Source organism: Carassius carassius, chromosome 23, assembly GCF_963082965.1.
Source record: "Carassius carassius chromosome 23, fCarCar2.1, whole genome shotgun sequence".
In the NCBI taxonomy this organism is placed as follows: Eukaryota; Metazoa; Chordata; class Actinopteri; order Cypriniformes; family Cyprinidae; genus Carassius; species Carassius carassius.
Window position 1 is genome coordinate 7,561,382 of NC_081777.1, and position 16,704 is coordinate 7,578,085.

General features: G+C 39.3%; 2 protein-coding genes across 13 annotated transcripts in view; both read right to left on the minus strand.

The window, feature by feature from the left end:
* Nucleotides 1-4,180, minus strand: part of LOC132101283 (ventricular zone-expressed PH domain-containing protein) — a 162,642-nt gene extending 158,462 nt beyond the window's left edge. For 2 of the 4 annotated variants that reach the window (XM_059506113.1, XM_059506112.1), the window contains exon 1: nt 4,017-4,180. The gene's annotated coding sequence lies outside the window, so the exon portion shown is untranslated. Of the gene's footprint in view, nt 1-2,898; nt 3,031-4,016 lie in introns of those variants that run through there. The other 2 variants (XM_059506110.1, XM_059506111.1) reach the window with 2 other exon arrangements.
* Nucleotides 4,181-6,834: 2,654 nt separating this feature from the next.
* LOC132101287 (E3 ubiquitin-protein ligase TRIP12) overlaps nt 6,835-16,704 on the minus strand; it is a 102,255-nt gene continuing 92,385 nt past the window's right edge. For 7 of the 9 annotated variants that reach the window (XM_059506122.1, XM_059506117.1, XM_059506125.1 and 4 more), the window contains 16 exons: nt 14,148-14,305; nt 13,985-14,058; nt 13,678-13,877; nt 13,316-13,443; nt 13,039-13,190; nt 12,376-12,518; nt 12,125-12,281; nt 11,904-12,002; nt 11,483-11,597; nt 11,142-11,299; nt 10,875-11,039; nt 10,610-10,774; nt 10,404-10,517; nt 9,310-9,404; nt 8,589-8,692; nt 6,835-8,502 (listed from right to left, as the gene is read on the minus strand). In XM_059506122.1, the coding sequence (XP_059362105.1) occupies nt 8,306-8,502; nt 8,589-8,692; nt 9,310-9,404; nt 10,404-10,517; nt 10,610-10,774; nt 10,875-11,039; nt 11,142-11,299; nt 11,483-11,597; nt 11,904-12,002; nt 12,125-12,281; nt 12,376-12,518; nt 13,039-13,190; nt 13,316-13,443; nt 13,678-13,877; nt 13,985-14,058; nt 14,148-14,305 (2,224 nt within the window). In that variant the 3' untranslated portion in view covers nt 6,835-8,305. The remainder of the gene's footprint in view (nt 8,503-8,588; nt 8,693-9,309; nt 9,405-10,403; nt 10,518-10,609; nt 10,775-10,874; nt 11,040-11,141; nt 11,300-11,482; nt 11,598-11,903; nt 12,003-12,124; nt 12,282-12,375; nt 12,519-13,038; nt 13,191-13,315; nt 13,444-13,677; nt 13,878-13,984; nt 14,059-14,147; nt 14,306-16,704) is intronic. The other 2 variants (XM_059506126.1, XM_059506123.1) reach the window with 1 other exon arrangement.

Genomic DNA, 16,704 nt, shown 5'->3' on the forward strand with positions numbered 1-16,704 from the left:
ACATTTTAATAACTGGCTATTATTGGCTCACAGTACAGAAATGAGTTGAATTAGGATAATGCTAATAGGCTTCATATTATTTTTCTTCAAAATATAATTTCTTTCTTCTGTTGGTTTTTTACCCTTTCACACATTTTTGTTACAAAGTGGGTCACACACTGGCATGTGAGCAATGTTTGCATTTATATTATCTCATTATGCAGATGCTGCAGAAAAGTGTCCGGAAGACGTGCTGAACTACACAGGAACTACACAAAAAAGGACAAGACTATAATTTACTAAATATGCTTATGAAGGAATCAGCATGAACAGCTAGCAGAGATGTTGCATTATTTATGGCCTGCAGTACTGCAGCTGCTGTGCAGGAATGGATGACAGGAACGATGCTGAAAGCTGTCAGCAACTCATATGCTGCACATGAAGTAAAGATACTCACACACATTCCTTGCAATGCCCTTTCTTTCATTCCTGCACATAGGCATGGGCCGATTACCGGTTTCAAGGTATACCGCGATTTGAAAATGTCACGGTTTCAAAACAACTAATATTTTCCATTATACCATTGTTGCAGCCACGTCCGCACAGCTTTCAAAAGTGTACTCAACCGCACGGATGAGTTCACATGCGCAGTACCATGGGGTGCGCGGTTGTGCGTGAGCCCTCTTGATGACGAAAATAATGTAATGCCGATGGCCGAAAAATACTTTGGCATTTACGTGATCGGCAACCAGCTGTTTTTTGCAACTCTCTGTTCTGGACTTGCGCAATGTCATTTATGTGAAAATATGAAGTGTGTTAAAACCTGTTAACACAGGCCAGAGACACTGAAGACGGACGCACAGAGAAAAATATTGTAGCAGGCAGATCACTCACTGTTCATGATGCACGAACTATTGGAAGAAAATTGATTTGGGGGTTTATATGGATGTATTTCTGAGGGAAGCTGACTGTCTTCTGGAAAGTTTACGTGGTATAATTTCACAAAGCTTGTCAGAACATTCTGTTTTTGCTTCAAATTGGGTTATCATTCTGTCAAATTATGTGTATGATAATTATTACAACTAAATTATATGAAATTATATAAATTATATGTATATGAATTATATAACTAAAATTAAATAACTGTAATTACAGATTTAGGTTAATTAAAGATGTCAGTCTTTCTTTTTTCTTTTTAGGAAACAAATCAAAGAAAAAAAAATTAACTAATTCTACTGTTTCTACTGTTCTGTATGTTGCTCAAAAACAAAATATATTGTGTCCAGTGGGATTTTTTTTTTTTAACCAGTAATTTAATAATAACACATTTCAGAGTTGTAACAACAGTACCGTGATACCGTGATATTTTTGCTTAAGGTTATCATACAGTCAAAATCTCATACCAGCCAATGCCTACCTGCACACATCCACACAACACTACCATGACTCAACAGAAAAGTTCCAGCTTTGGTATGGGAACAAATATGGGAAAATGCTGCATTTTAAGCAAACGTGCAGAATGTCACATGCACATCTCAAGATTCTCTATGGCTACATGATCAATGCAGATGATGCCACTTCTGTCCTGAGTAGAGATATGCCAGTATAAAATTTTCCTTTTGCGATTAATTGTTCATGCTTTTATCACGGTATATGGTATTATCACGGTATTGAGATTTAGTTGAAAAAGTGGAAATAATACATTATAATAATACAGGTTAAATAACTTTTTTCTTATAACAAAAATAACTGAACATTTATATACAATAAAGCAATAGAGAAAAATAAATAAAGTTTAAAGTTTTACACAGATTAAAGCAAATCCACAAATATATAAGGCTATTAAATGATTTAAATACATTTTAGAAAGTAGAGCAGCTGCTTTATTTATGGGGTTTCCAGGTAAGACTGCATTTTCTTCAGTTTAGATCGAACATGTACAATAAACAACAACTTAGACAAACTTTCAGACTCCATTTTGCTCTGTCAGAAAAAAAACAGAACAAACAACAGAACCGCTGCGTCTCCGAACAACAGCATTTTGTTCCTCAGCATTACACAGACCAGCAAATTATTCAAATGAATAATTTTTAAACGAATCGGTTGATTCAACTCACTCATTAAGACAGTTACTTGCTCCCACCTACTGGTGGCTGTAGTTTCATATTTATTAAATTAGCTTAATTAATTTTTGCAATATTATATTTAAACTTTGACTATAGCCTAGACCTGTTGTATATTAATTGTACTATCTATGAACCTCAAACATTTTTTGTCTATTTTATGTCACTCCGTGATGATGTTCTATTTGAGCTGCATTTGTAGTGTAGGTATAGGGCACGAACATAACCTCAAGCCCAGGGGCCCAAGCCCCGCTAAGTCTTGTCCTGTACACGGCAGTATAATCAGATGCTTTCTTAACTGCTGTTTTCTCACCACTGTCATTTTTGGTGTGTTTGTTATTGAGAGGAAAGAGCCGTTTGGGGGCGGCATCGGGATGTTCGCTAACAGCGTATTCAGAACTTATTTTTACTTCTATTGGTCAGATATTTCACAAAATTCACCACTGTCCACAGCAAGGGTGTATATACGCCAGACACTTAATCCCGTATCACATTGCAAACTTCATCTCCCCTTTTAATACATGTGCTTATTTTTTCCCAAACCCACAAAATTTCCCCATTTTATGTGGAAATTACCTCAGTTATATTGTGCAGCTTTAATATATTTGCTTAATTTTTTTTTTTCACTTTGCAGTGGATTTGCAAGTACATTTGTAAAATAATTAAAATCGATTTCAATACTATTTCTATTAAAAATTATATTTCATGTCCAGATATTTCAGGAGAGCAGTAACCAGCTTGGACAGTGGAGAGAGACACTCCTATCAAACAATTTGAATGAGTTTAGTCAACGTACCTCTGTCTGTGTGAAGAGACCAGCTTTGAGATAAGTTTTAATAAACCAACTAGTTGTTTAGTACGGTGTTAGGACATTATACAGAAATACACATTTCTCCTTCATCAGCGCGATTTTTCATTGAGATTGCACGGCCTCCTCATCTCAGTCTGACTCTTAAAGTTCTTTGAAATGCCCGCGAAAACTAGTTCAGTAACGTTAGTGTTTTGAACCGTTCGATTCAACGATTCGGTAACGATACATAAACCCCACAAAGAAATCCATCAGCATCCAATAATCGCTATTTTATCTTTTAAAGTCTATGTATTTAACACGTTTATTGCTAAGAGTTCCTAAAGCAGTATGACGTCGTTTTAGTGTGTTGATAAAACCGCTAGTGGTAAACTTTATTCCAATTCGTTTTATTTTGAACATTTCTTCTGTTTTGTTATTAAGGTAATTTGCTTTTCTAAATGACAACGCGAGAAAAGCATACAGCAAAAAGTATCAGTGGAAAAGGGCTATAATGCGAGTTGACTCGGATGAACAGTCTGTTTGGGAACAGACTGATTCACTACCAACTCGTTCAGGGCTGATCGGCTTTGTGAACCGGTTCAATCAATTAATTGAAAAAGGCGGACTCATAAGAAGATTCGTTCACGAACTGTTGCCAAGGTGACGATCGGTGGAATGCGCTTAGAAACCTTGCGACATCAATGGTAATATAAGATCACCGTGCTTTAGTCATCCTTGAAGACTGACTTCAGAAGATAGACATCAACAGAGTGCACCACGAAATGCAGCATTAAAGCTAGAATAAGAATACGAACCATATTTGCCTAACAAAACAACTTTATTTAAGCTAATGTTCATTTTGTATTGAGATCCTTTGCACGTGATTGTGTATTCAAGAGTGAACGCGTCCGTCCACAACAGTTAGTCTTAGTCCACATTTCATCATCACATCGACATACCTGAATTCAGTAAATGTTATTGCAAGCAGATGGATGATTTGTTTTGTTTCTCGCACCCCTCAGATCAACTTTTGCTGGGACAAGCTGATAATCAAAACACATTTCCTCAAGCATCGTAAGGGGCAAATAACGTTACAGGCGCTCAAAATACTCAAGGTCACTTACCCTTTTTCTGTCCAGCAGTCAGTGGCTTTGCAGCTGATATAAAAACTAGAATGCGAAATGTTTTTAAGAGTCCAAGGCGAGATGCTCGCTGTTCCCAAGTTCTCCCGCAGGACGCGGTTTTAATTTCCCGTCAGTCACCGGAGAGCTGCAGGTGGCCGATCCGCCACCGTGTGGCCAGATCTGGAGCTACATTGAGCAACAGGTGCATTTCTGACGCCCTGGGGGGGACTTCGTTATATTCGCATTTTTGCTCCTGAATATCTTTTCCCCAGGTTTTTCTCCAGCTCTCTGGCGCCCTCATCTGTCCGTGTAAAGAAAGCGCAACCATTTCCCACCAGTACCTTTAGATGACTGCTTGGAATGAAATTATTAATTTTAATGAAACTTGAACTAACATTGTATTTAACACAAGTGACCGGACTGTCATGTAAATTAAATTTGATTATTGTGATTGTGAGTGACTTGAGTAACTAAATTCAGGTGCACCACATGCCATATTTTAGCTTTATGTTAGACTCGACACCTGCTAGAATATTAATTTATATGCAGTGTAAAGATGGCTTGTATTTAGTCCAAAATATTTTGGTCATGTTATGTGTTTCAACGTTAAAATACAGAAATGTAAACAAATCTTTCTACAGGGTCTACATTTGAACATATTTAGACTTATTTAAGTTCTGCTCGGCAGTAATACAGTACTTTGAAATAACTATGACAATACTATTATAAATGTAATAATATTTCCAACAGTACAGGACACAACAATGAGCCCCATGACCCGAGACAACTTGAAAGACTTGGGACGGTTGTCAGAAATTCACAAATGTCACAAGTTTATCATCTGCACGGGTTTAAAAAAACAGTTAACTTAAAATTAATAAAATTGCTCAAAATCACCCAAGATGTAAATCAGTTTCTTAACAGATTTGGAGAAATGTAGCATTACATCACTTGCTCAGTTATGGGCCTCTGCAGTGAATGGGTGCCGTCAGAACGAGTCCAAACAACTGCTAAAAATGCCTCGATCCACATGACGTCCATCAATTAATATCTTGTGAAGTAAGAATCTGTTTGTAAGAAACAAATTCATCATTAAGGTGATTTAACTTTAAACTGTTGCTTTCTAGCCAATATACCAGTCCATTGTAATACTTCCTCCAGAGAAAAAGTCCATGCACTGTTGTCAAAATCAAGACATATTTGTTTAGAAGAATTAAGAGAACCTTACAAGAAGCTTTCCTGTAAAAGGTCCTTGATCTGTGCTTATTTCTCTCCTTATTCAGTAAAGAAGACTGGAGAGGGCAATATTATGAATAATCAGCAAGTTAAACTGCCTTGATGGATTGATTACATTTAGTCATTTTGCAGACGCTTTTATCCAAAGCGACTTACAATTGGGGGGACACAAAAAGTAATTTATCTTAAAGAGGCAAACAGACACAGGAAGTGCGTGTAATACCAAGTTTTAGACATTGTTCAAAAAGTACAAGCTAGAAAAAGAAGGAATAAATAAAGAGAAAGTTTTTTTTTTTTTTTTTTAATGATGAAGCCAAGAAGTTTCGAAAGAGATGAGTTTTCAGCTGTCGCTTGAAAATTGTCAGTGATTCAGCATTCTGGATAGTGAACATCATTCCACCAACCAGGAATTATGAAGGAGAATGTTCTGGAAAGTGATTTTGAGCCTCTCTGTATTGGTACCACGAGGCGTCGCTCACTAGTGGATCTCAGACTTCTGGAGGGGATGTAGATTCGTAATAGTTAGTGGAAGTAGGCGGGTGCTGAGCCTGTGACTGTTCTATATGCAAACATCTATGTCTTAAACTTGATGTGAGCAGTAACCGGTAGCCAGTGCAAGGAGATAAAGAGAGGTGTAACATGGGCTCTTTTGGGTTTGTTGAGACCAGTCATGCCTCTGCATTCTGAATCATTTGTAGAGGTTTGATTGTGCTTGATGGAAGTCCAGCCAGAAGAGCACTGCAAGTAGTCCAGTCTAGAAAAGACAAGGGCCTAGACAAGAAGTTGTGCAGCATGCTCCGTTAGAAACGGCCTCTTTCTGAAGTTGTGCAATGCAAACCTGCAAGATCGAACAGTCTTTACAATATGGTCTTTGAAGGTCAGCTGGTCATCAAAGGTAACGCCAAGATTTATGACACTATTACAATTACAAACATGCAGCTTATAGATTATTATGCTGTTTTGATCGGCTGTTTGGTCTCTCATTCTGACAGCACCCATTCACTGCAGAGCATCTATTGGAGGCAATGTGATAGAATGCTAATCCATGTAAAATAACTAATCCATAGTTCAAGTTGTGCCAATTCATCAGTCAAGAGACTTTTCCAAGTAGGTCTAACAGGTAATTGAAAAAACAGGTATTTGAAATTCACCAATCAAATTTAAAATAATGCAGTCACTGCATAAATGTTACCTCATTTTGCTGTATGCTGCTCCATGCAAACTTGATCTTTGCAAGTGCTGTGCATGTGAAAACATTACACAAGGCAACATTCCTCCCAAATTTACAATGTGCATTTCCCCACCAGAATAAAAACTCTATGGTTTAACGTTTCAAAGCAAATAAATGAAGACAGCCATAAATATTTTCACTATAGTCTTAATGTTGTCAACCCTCCCCAAATACAGCAAATGAATTGCATTTCTGTCATATCTGTAACTAGCTCAATTATTTCATCAGGGTACTTTAACTCGTATACTGCTTATTCAGAAGAAAGTTTGCATCTTACACTTCACTAACTTAAGGCAACTATTCATGTGCTTGACCACGTTCATTTAAGACTTTAACCAACACCAGCACAGACTGAGTCAAACAATTACTTTATTTATGTTCAGGTAAAAACATGAACCTGATGCAGTAAATTATTGCAGATCTTAGAAACCAGCACATGAACAATGAGGACAGGAGAGCGCACAGCAGCACCTCCTCCAGGCCACAGACTGCAGTGCACACCACGGTTTGTTCCAAGCCAGCAGTGCAAAAATAAACTACAGCAAGAGGGGAAAAAAGAAACAATAGAAAATTAAAAAAAAAAAAAAAAGAAAAATAGGGCAGACAACCCCACCTCAAACCGGGTGTGAAACCTGCATATAAACTTTATTTAATGAACTTTTTTTTTTTTTTTTGAAATGCTATCTGGCCATGAAACCATAAAATAAGACCAGCCGATTCTTTTAAATGAATTTCTTGTGCTCGGCTACATTACAGGATTAAAGCCCGGCTTCACCAGCCAAGCAACTTCAGCAGGCCCATCATTAAGACCTCAATCCCCAGAAGTCCAGCAGAGGCACACTACTAGAACCATGTAGGAGTCTATTCATCCAACACAATGGATACATCTTTTCAACATGGAGCTGACACTTTATGTGAAATGTCGGCCAGAAAACAATTTCAACTTGGGTTAAAAAACAAACAAACCAAAATAATAATAATAATTATACTAATAATAATATTATAATAAAGATACTACACTTCCCGCATTCAACCACCTGGAACTCTCTTGCACGTTCAAAATTCTCTCAAATAAAAAGGAAGGGGGGAAAAAAGTGACACACAAGAGGAGAGAGAGAGAAATTAAACAAAAATATGGAACTAAAATGTAACGAGTCGTTCGAGGGTATAATACAGAACAGAGGGGAAACTGGGCAGGAGAGCACAGCTATTCTATCAAATGTGTCGAATAAGCAAAATCTGCAAATGTTTGTCTGTACAAATGATCTTTGGAACTATAGGAACCCTCGCCGGCTTGATGGATGCCCCCTCCCCAACAGGAACACACAGTGAAGATGTCATTCACCAGAAGAAAAAAAACATCCCTTTTTTTCTTGATACATCAGAAAGCAATGTTTTAAAAGGTCACCCAGGTTTTCTCCTCTTTTTTTTCGGCTTGAACATTTCTCAACTACTGATATATTTTATAATCTGCTCTGAAGTTTCTTTTTTAAATGTTTCTTTAAAAAAATTTTTTTTTTTTTTTTAATCTGATGAGTCGCGTAACACCCTTTCCTCCTAGTCAGGAGTCAAAAGGAAGTCTCTTATGTTCTATTGTTTAGTTTCTGCAAGCTGCTTTTCTTTAAACATGTAGGCTGTACATATTTTGCCTCAATGTTGGTGTTAAAAAAAAGGAAAGGAAAGAAAAGAAAAGAAAAGAAAAGAAAAGAAAGAGAACAGGGAAAAATGAAAGAGGAAGTCTAAAGGAAGAAGTCACGATTTGTGTGGTTCTGCAGTGAGTTGATTGAAGGCCATTTTGAGTGAGAGGGAGCGGGAGGAGAGATCAAGACAGATGGAAAGACTGCTGGCCCTCGCGCGCAGCAATCAACAGTTTCTCGCGCATGATCTCGATGCTGGAGTAATCCGGCAGTTTCAGGTAGTTCACACACGTCATCACCGACGGAAGGAAGTCGTCTGGGTTCTCCGTCGACTCGAACGTCTTCCGAACTATGGTGAGGGGAGGGTTTAAACTCCGGAATCCTGAGAAGAAAACAAAGATGGAGGCCACGTTATCGGAGAACATCTCCCTGACGGCTGATATTCTGTGGATTGAAATGGGTCCTCACCTCCGACAGGAAGTCTGGGGCTGCCTGTGACAAACTGCAGGAAAAGTCTCTGCTGCTCTGCATCAAAACTGCTCAGCACCTCAAACAGGAACCGCACTGCACGGCTACAGACACAACAAAATCTGTCATTTATACAGCCAGGGAGGTTACTCAGAGTTTGTGTGAAGTATGACTATAATGCATGTTGTGATTACACAGAAAGTGTAATCGTCTGATGCATATGGGACACAAAAGTGGAAACACTTCAGGAGTTTCGATCAGATTGGTTGAATTCTAAAGGATTTCCGGGAGACGTGTTTGTTGCATTCTTTAATGTTCCGCTTGGAAACAGATGCCGTGACGCCAAACCCCTTCACAAAAGAAGAAAACCCCGTGTTTACCAATGTGACAACAAGCACTTATCAGGATCAGCTAAACGCGGGATTTTCAAAAGTATGTGAAAAATGTAAAGTTAGAGACATGGAATCTTTAAAACATGTCCGAGAGTTTTACACTGTTATTGTCGCGACATTTTCACACCCTGAAACGTGACGATGAACGAAACAAACTGTGATTGGTTGTTTGACGTGTCGGTCAAACAGCCTCATGGGCTGGCCTTCTGCCATCAGTCTGAAGATCTGGCTACGCGAGACTAATGGACAACTAGCGTTGAGTCCTTCAGACTGCAAATCAGGGCAAAAGTCCCATAGTGCATTTGGCCTATGCAGGCATGACTGTATACCTGTCATGTGTGTAGCCGTGGTCCGGTCTGCAGCACTCCATTAGTGTCTTCACATCCCAGGACTCCGACTTGCTGCCACATAACAACTGATCCAGCTGGAGAGCACAGGAAAAGAAAGATTAAACTCGATACAAATTTCATTGTAAAACCACCAGTTAAAAAGGTCATGGATGGCAATCCTGTGGCATACTTTAGAAACAAGTCAATTTTCCACTATAATTTTAGTTCTAGGATTAAAACACTACACATTTTTGTATTATTTATATATTATAACATTTATTTTTATTTTCGGTTTTTAATTTAAGCAATTTTGGTGCTTTTTAAATATTTCTATTTAGCTTTATTTTTTATTTCAGTTTCAGTTCATCAATTTAGTACCTCTAAATTTAGTACGTCTATCAGTTAGTTGCCAATATTTATTTTTCAGCTTACATTTTTCATCTAATATTTATATATTATATATTTTTAGTTCAATTTCAATTAAAGCACCTGTATGCAAGTTTGTATTTTTGTTTTACCTTGAAATATCAGTTTCAAAATCATTCTGATGGTGCACTGACTTCTACTAAGGTGTTTCTTTCTCACAGTCCCCAAACAGTTGTTCTGACAATATGTAAATTTGGTAATTGGGTATGAAATTCAGAAAAAAAGCATTTGTACAGCTACTCAGTATAATTATGACAATGAGAGCTCATATTGCTTAAAAAATATGACAGCTCCAGCGATTATAGGGTAAGAGCAATCTTTGATTGCTTTCTGTATACAATTAAATCAGAATTTGATTAATTGCATATTTTATTGATGAGTTCACAGTTTAGTCACTGGCTTGAGTTACTAATATAAATGGCAATTAATGGTTTTGTGACAGTGTCTAACTGTACACAGTTCTAACATATCAAAACAATGTCTACTTATGTGTAAAAAAAAAAATAGGTAAAGTTTGAATTCTCCATTCATGACACCTTTGGCACACCATTTAAAACTTGTCCTACAACTAAGCACAATCTTTAATGTGCAATGAGAAGAATAAAGCCAAGAAATGCAGCAGGAATCTGTGGCACCTTCAGTGCTTGGTCTTTAAAAAAAGCGCTCACCTCTTCAGGATAGAAGTATTGCAGGTGTTGCAGAGGAAAGACAGACTCAAATCCTTCCCTAAATGACTCAAACTGCCGAGAGACTCCCTCATTGAGTGTCCAGTAGACCACCAACTACAGATAGATGGAACAAGAGGCGGTGAAGTTAGAACGGTTTATTCAGGCTACATAAATGACGATGTGTGTCAGGTTATTCAGTCCCCTACTCTGAGGTATTCCTCCAGGTTGTGAATGGTGACTGGCACGTCTTTGCCCCCTTTCTTCAACTCAATGTTTGGGAATCCAGGCAGAGTGAAGTCCAGGCCCAGATCTTCCACCGAGCAGCCGTTCATGTTGAGACTCTCCAAGGCCTGCTGTAGGGTCTCCCGTGTCTGACAAATACACACAGTTACAATACAAAAAACAGTCCTGGTGTTGTTGTTTTTTTAATGTTTTATGTCTCTATGCGTCATGTTAGCGGCTAGTGCTCACATGTGATCTGTCCTGCTCTATTCTCTTCTTCTGGCGGATGATGTCCTCCAGGTGCTGGATGGATTTGGCGACACCAGGATCAATGTTGACCAGGTCATGAGAGCTGACGGAGGACTCGTGCCTCAGCATCCACTTATAGAATGGCAAACCTAGAGGCAAGTCCAACTAGAGACAAAAAACAAACACCTGTAAAAGGCTGAGATACTTGAAAGAAAAATAGAAAGGCATAAAACGAATGATAATGATTTTTTTCATGAGTAAACGTACCAATCTGAAGTCCATGATCGCTTTAGCCATCAGTTTTCCAAGAAAACGGAACTTCATTTTGATCTTGGCGATGTGAGCTGGTTTGGTAGTTCGTCCAAATGGAACCGCAAACAACCCTCTGGAACTAAACATATACTTGGTACCCTCCTGCCTCCCTGCTCAGAGACAGACGGAGTGTGTGTGAGGGAGGGAGGGAGGCAGAGAGAGAGAGAGAGAGAGAGAGACAGCAAGAGAGAGGCAGAGAGAGAGAGAGAGAGAAACAAGCTTAGTGAACAGCAGTAGAACGCTATTTGCATTACATTGGAAACCATGCTCAAAATTGACAAATATATGACAGTTACCTTTAGGGTTGGAGAGAGTGACTTCCTCTCCTCTCCAAAGACCCAAATCGGCCCTTTGCAACTCCTGAGACACCAGAGCATAGAACTCTTGCGTAGGTCCGAGGCCTGTTCCCACCTGAGACACAGAGAAAAGTCAGGCATAAATCAAACTGACTGACAGAAAAGTGGACTGAGCAGAAACAGATAGACTTGTTTAAAATCGCACTGGCTGAAACACACAGACTCCATGAGCTAGTGAAAAAACAGTGGTGGCAAACAGTCAGTATGTTTATAGCGAGCTACCAGAACACCACCACTTCTGCAGGGCCTCCTGTTTGTTACTGTAACACAGTAACGTAAGAACACAAACGACACGGTTGAAATGCACTGGCCAAGAATTTGTGTAGATTGTGTTTCGGGCCTAATCGTCAGTCATGCATACCTCGTTCTCATATTGAATTTCCAGCATGGCTCTGGAACTCCCGAGGTCTTGCATTACTGACTCTGCTTGCTTCAGGAGCTCATCACGGTTTATCGTTCTCTATACATACAATGCAAAAAATTATAGAACGTTAGGAGGTTGTTTATGAATACATACTTCTGCTATGGCGTACATGAAGCAATTACAGCATGCAAATGTTTAAACAGGAATTTCAGGGCAACCTTCTTCCTGTCAAGGCGTGGAGCGACACGGCTGTCTTGTGAGTCAGACTGGTTAATCTCTGGGTTGGTGTCGAGCAGGCGCTGCATGGCGCGATCGCGGTCAAACGCCGTCACATAGAAGAGCATCTGCCGCGTGTCAAATGGGAAGAAAAATGGACTAGAAGAGAGAACATTATAGGTTTTAAAAAAGTACAGACCAGACAGCTTAAGACCGCATGAATGAAAAGAATAAGATGAAGAGTTTGCAGTACCAGGTCTTGCCGAGCTCGGTGAGCCAGGTGGGGATGTTCCCTGTCATGATGACCAGTGGATCCTGCAACTGTCTGTTGGCCTTTGCTGTCAGTTTACTGTTAATAAACTCACCAGTGGGAATGATCTCTTTATATGCAGCATTCTGGGGAAAAGAGAGATCAATGTAAAATCTAATTTGTTGGATTGTGTTATTATTGGGTGAATCTCGCTGAAATATGTCCAGAGGCCTGTTGCATAAACTGTTAAGACTAGTCTTAAGTGAGTCAACTAATTGTTTTTTTTTTTTTTCAAAGACTGGTCATAACTTTAACTCTGTTACAAAAAGGTAGATTGGTCTTATTTGTATTGAAAAAAAGTAAGACATTACTTGGCAACTGCTAGTTGGTCAAACTGGTTCTTAAGACATGGTGGCTAAGTTTATGCAACTGGCCCTTGGTTCAAAATAAGTCAGACTAACTGAAATAAGCCTGGCTTATTTGGTAAATTTGTTTTATGGAACAGGCCCCAGGTCACATTTCACACCAAAATCAAAGAGGAATAAAAAAGAAAAAGAACCATCTATGTTTTTAATTATTATTATAATTAAGCATACATTCTGATAGAGCTTCTGTCATTGTACCTGTGCTTCTGTATGAATGGAAGTGTTCTTGAACGGTACTCACATCGTACAGGTAGAACCAGTATCTGCTGATGGAGTGCAGGACCCTCAGCAGCAGAACCACCTCCATTGAAGGATCATCAAAAGTGATGCCCTCTGGAGGATCACTAATGAGGTATGACTCTAATGGGTTTGTCACACTGGGGCACACACCCTCTGAAAACACACACAGACACACAAAAAAATAGTCTGAATAAAGATGGATTCTAAGGCAGTCCCTTATTAAACTCCTATACAGCTTTTATAGGTTATCAGTACACAAATGCACGATATTTCCCTACCATGCCAGAGTTCGTCCTGTTTCTTTGCATTTCGAGGGGAGGTTTTAGTGGGAGCTGTCTGTGCGCGACCCCTCTTCCCTCCGACAGCGTCTTTACAGCCCTCTTCATCCTCTCGAACTGGTTTATACCTGTAACACACACAAACAAATATGTATTAACACACACTACGAATAATAAAATAGTTCAAATAATATGGTTGCAAACAACTGCAAACAAGATTCAAGGTTCAAGATTTTTATTCATCACATTCACTATTATATAGAGCATATATAACCAACAGTGAAATGTGAGTCAAGTAATAGTGACTATGCGGTTAGTGACGGTTTCTGAAAGAGTGAAAAAAAGGCATGCAACTTGTGTACCATATAGTGTGTGTTTTGGTCCAGATGCCAGCCCGTCCCAGAGGATTTGCTTCATCATCTGTGCTCTCTCGCTCCTCCTCAGCCTGCAAGCTGAACTGCCTGACAGCCTGATAAACAGTCATGTTGTACGGCAGCAAGTGCACTCCTATGTAGAACTGCAGCCTGTGACGTACACTCCCAGAATTCAAGAACTGGGCAGCCTTTGAGAAACGGTAATACACAGTATTAAAAAACATTTAAAAATACACACAACATGCCATTCTGATCACAGTTACTAAGTAAATATCATGAAAACAATCATCCATACCAAAGATTCATCAATCTCATCATCAGAACCATCATCATCACTGTCTTCATCCTCCTCCCTGATCCTTCCATACCCTGTGGAGAACGCAAAAGTCAACCATCTCATCTGAGAACTCAGAAACCAGAGAACTGAGAATATCATGTTCAGATTCTTGCGTGTTTACCTCTAACCACAAGGTATCTCTCAATAGCTTGTACCAGGGCCAAGGGGTCAATTTTGACTGGCCCACCCTTCCACTGTTTTACATTGGTGCAGTCTGGGTGTCTTTGCAGCTGGCACTTCAGCTGATGTGTGTTGAAGAACTTAAGGGCTTGTGAACCCCTGCAAAAAAAAAAAAAAGAATAACAATCAGCATGAGATATTTTGTTTTTAACTCTGGTGAAAATCACCATCTTTTTGTTTGCATCCAAAAAAAAAAAGAAAAAACACTAAGTTTGTATTATAATTTTAAACTAGATTTAAATTGCTTTAAAGCCGCAATTTTTCCATCAAAGACAGACTCAATTTGATATAGATGACCTTGGACCACAAAACCAGTCATACAGTGGCTATGGAAAGTATTCAGACCCCGCTAAATTTTTCACTCTGTTATATTGCAGCCATTTGCTAAAATCATTTAAGTAAAAAAAAAATGTCATCAATGTACACACAGCACCCCATATTGACAGAAAAACACAATTGTTAACATTTTTGCACATTTATTAAAAAAGGAAAACTGAAATAATCACATGGTTCTAAGTATTCAGACCCTTTGCTGTGACACTCATATATTTAACTCAGGTGCTGTCCATTTCTTCTGATCATACACCTTCATTTGAGTCCAGCTGTGTTTGATTATACTGATTGGACTTGATTAGGAAAGCCACACACCTGTCTATATAAGACCTTACAGCTCACAGTGCATGTCAGAGCAAATGAGAATCATGAAGTCAAAGGAATTGCCTGAAGAGCTCAGAGACAGAATTGTGGCAAGGCACAGATCTGGCCAAGGTTACAAAAAAAAATTCTGCTGCACTTAAGGTTCCTAAGAGCACAGTGGCCTCCATAATCCTTAAATGGAAGACGTTTGGGACGACCAGAACCCTTCCTAGAGCTGGCTGTTCAGCCAAACTGAGCTATCGGGGGAGAAGAGCCTTGGTGAGAGAGTTAATGAAGAACCCAAAGATCACTGTGGCTGAGCTCCAGAGATGCACTCGGGAGATGGGAGAAAGTTGTAGAAAGTCAACCATCACTGAAGTCCTCCACCAGTCGGGGCTTTATGGCAGAGTGGCCCGACGGAAGCCTCTCCTCAGTGAAAGACACATGAAAGCCGCCATGGAGTTTGCTAAAAAACACCTAAAGGATTCTCTGGTCTGATGAGACCAAGATAGAAGTTTTTGGCCTTCATTCTAAGCAGTATGTGTGGAGAAAACCAGGCACTGCTCATCACCTGTCCAATACAGTCCCAACAGTGAAGCATGGTGGTGGCAGCATCATGCTGTGGGGGTGTTTTTCAGCTGCAGGGACAGGACGACTGGTTGCAATCAGGGAAAGATGAATGCGGCCAAGTACAGGGATATCTTGGACGAAAACCTTCTCCAGAGTGCTCAGGACCTCAGACTGGGCCGAAGGTTCCCCTTCCAACAAGACAATGGCCCTAAGCACACAGCTAAAATAACGAAGGAGTGGCTTCACAACAACTCTGTGACTGTTCTTGAATGGCCCAGCCAGAGCCCTGACTTAAACCCAATTGAGCATCTCTGGAGAGATCAAAGAGCTCTCCGATTCAATCAAAAATATCTTAATTTGTGTTCCAAAGACGAACGGAGGTCTTACGGGTTTGGAACGACATGCGGGTGAGTCATTAATGACAATTTTCATTTTTGGGTGAACTAACCCTTTCAGATAATGCTGTAAATCAGAATCTGAAAAGAAAGAAGCTTTCAATAAATATTTTAATGTATGTGAATAAATCTAACTGCCCCTATAGATTTAAGTTTCACTTTCCATAATCTGTGACCGAGGGAGGAGCATCTTGGCGGCAAGGATTTAATTCTTTAACAAGACACAAACTGACAGACAGAGTGAAAGACTGGATTTTTTTCAATCAGGTAGGGTACAAGAGATCTCAAAACATTTTAGCTGGTGTATATCGTGAATATATTTATCTCATAAGAATCATTTGGTTACTAGGTCTGTCGCAATAACCGCAATATTGCAATCCCGCACTACTGACAAGCAAACCGCAGAGGAAAGATAGCAGAAACCGCAGCAACCGCAGTGTTCAGTTTTTTCAAGGCTGTGGCCTTGTTTTTTTCAATTTGTCACTGTGCATACAATGTTCAATAAATTAATGATACAATATGGTTACGACTGATTTTCTCGCGAGCCGTTGTAGCTTTATGGTGCTTCGTTTGTTTTGAATAGGCCAGCTGAAACGATGGGAGGCTCTCGATCTCGTCCCAAAACCTAATGTCACGTCGCCAGTTTGGGAACATTTTGGCTTTCAACCGAATGAAAAGGGCGAGCCAGCAAATATAGATGAGCCGATATGCAAAATTTGCTGCAAAAAGGTTACTGTGACGTGGCAATACATCTAATTTGAGGTCATTGGGACATTCTAAAACGCTTAACGTGAAAAACGCTTAACGTGGTTTAATGTACTAATACAGTGATATTAACAGACCAAACTCACTAAACATCATACTAATAAAGTATATTATCTACAAAAAATCCAAAAC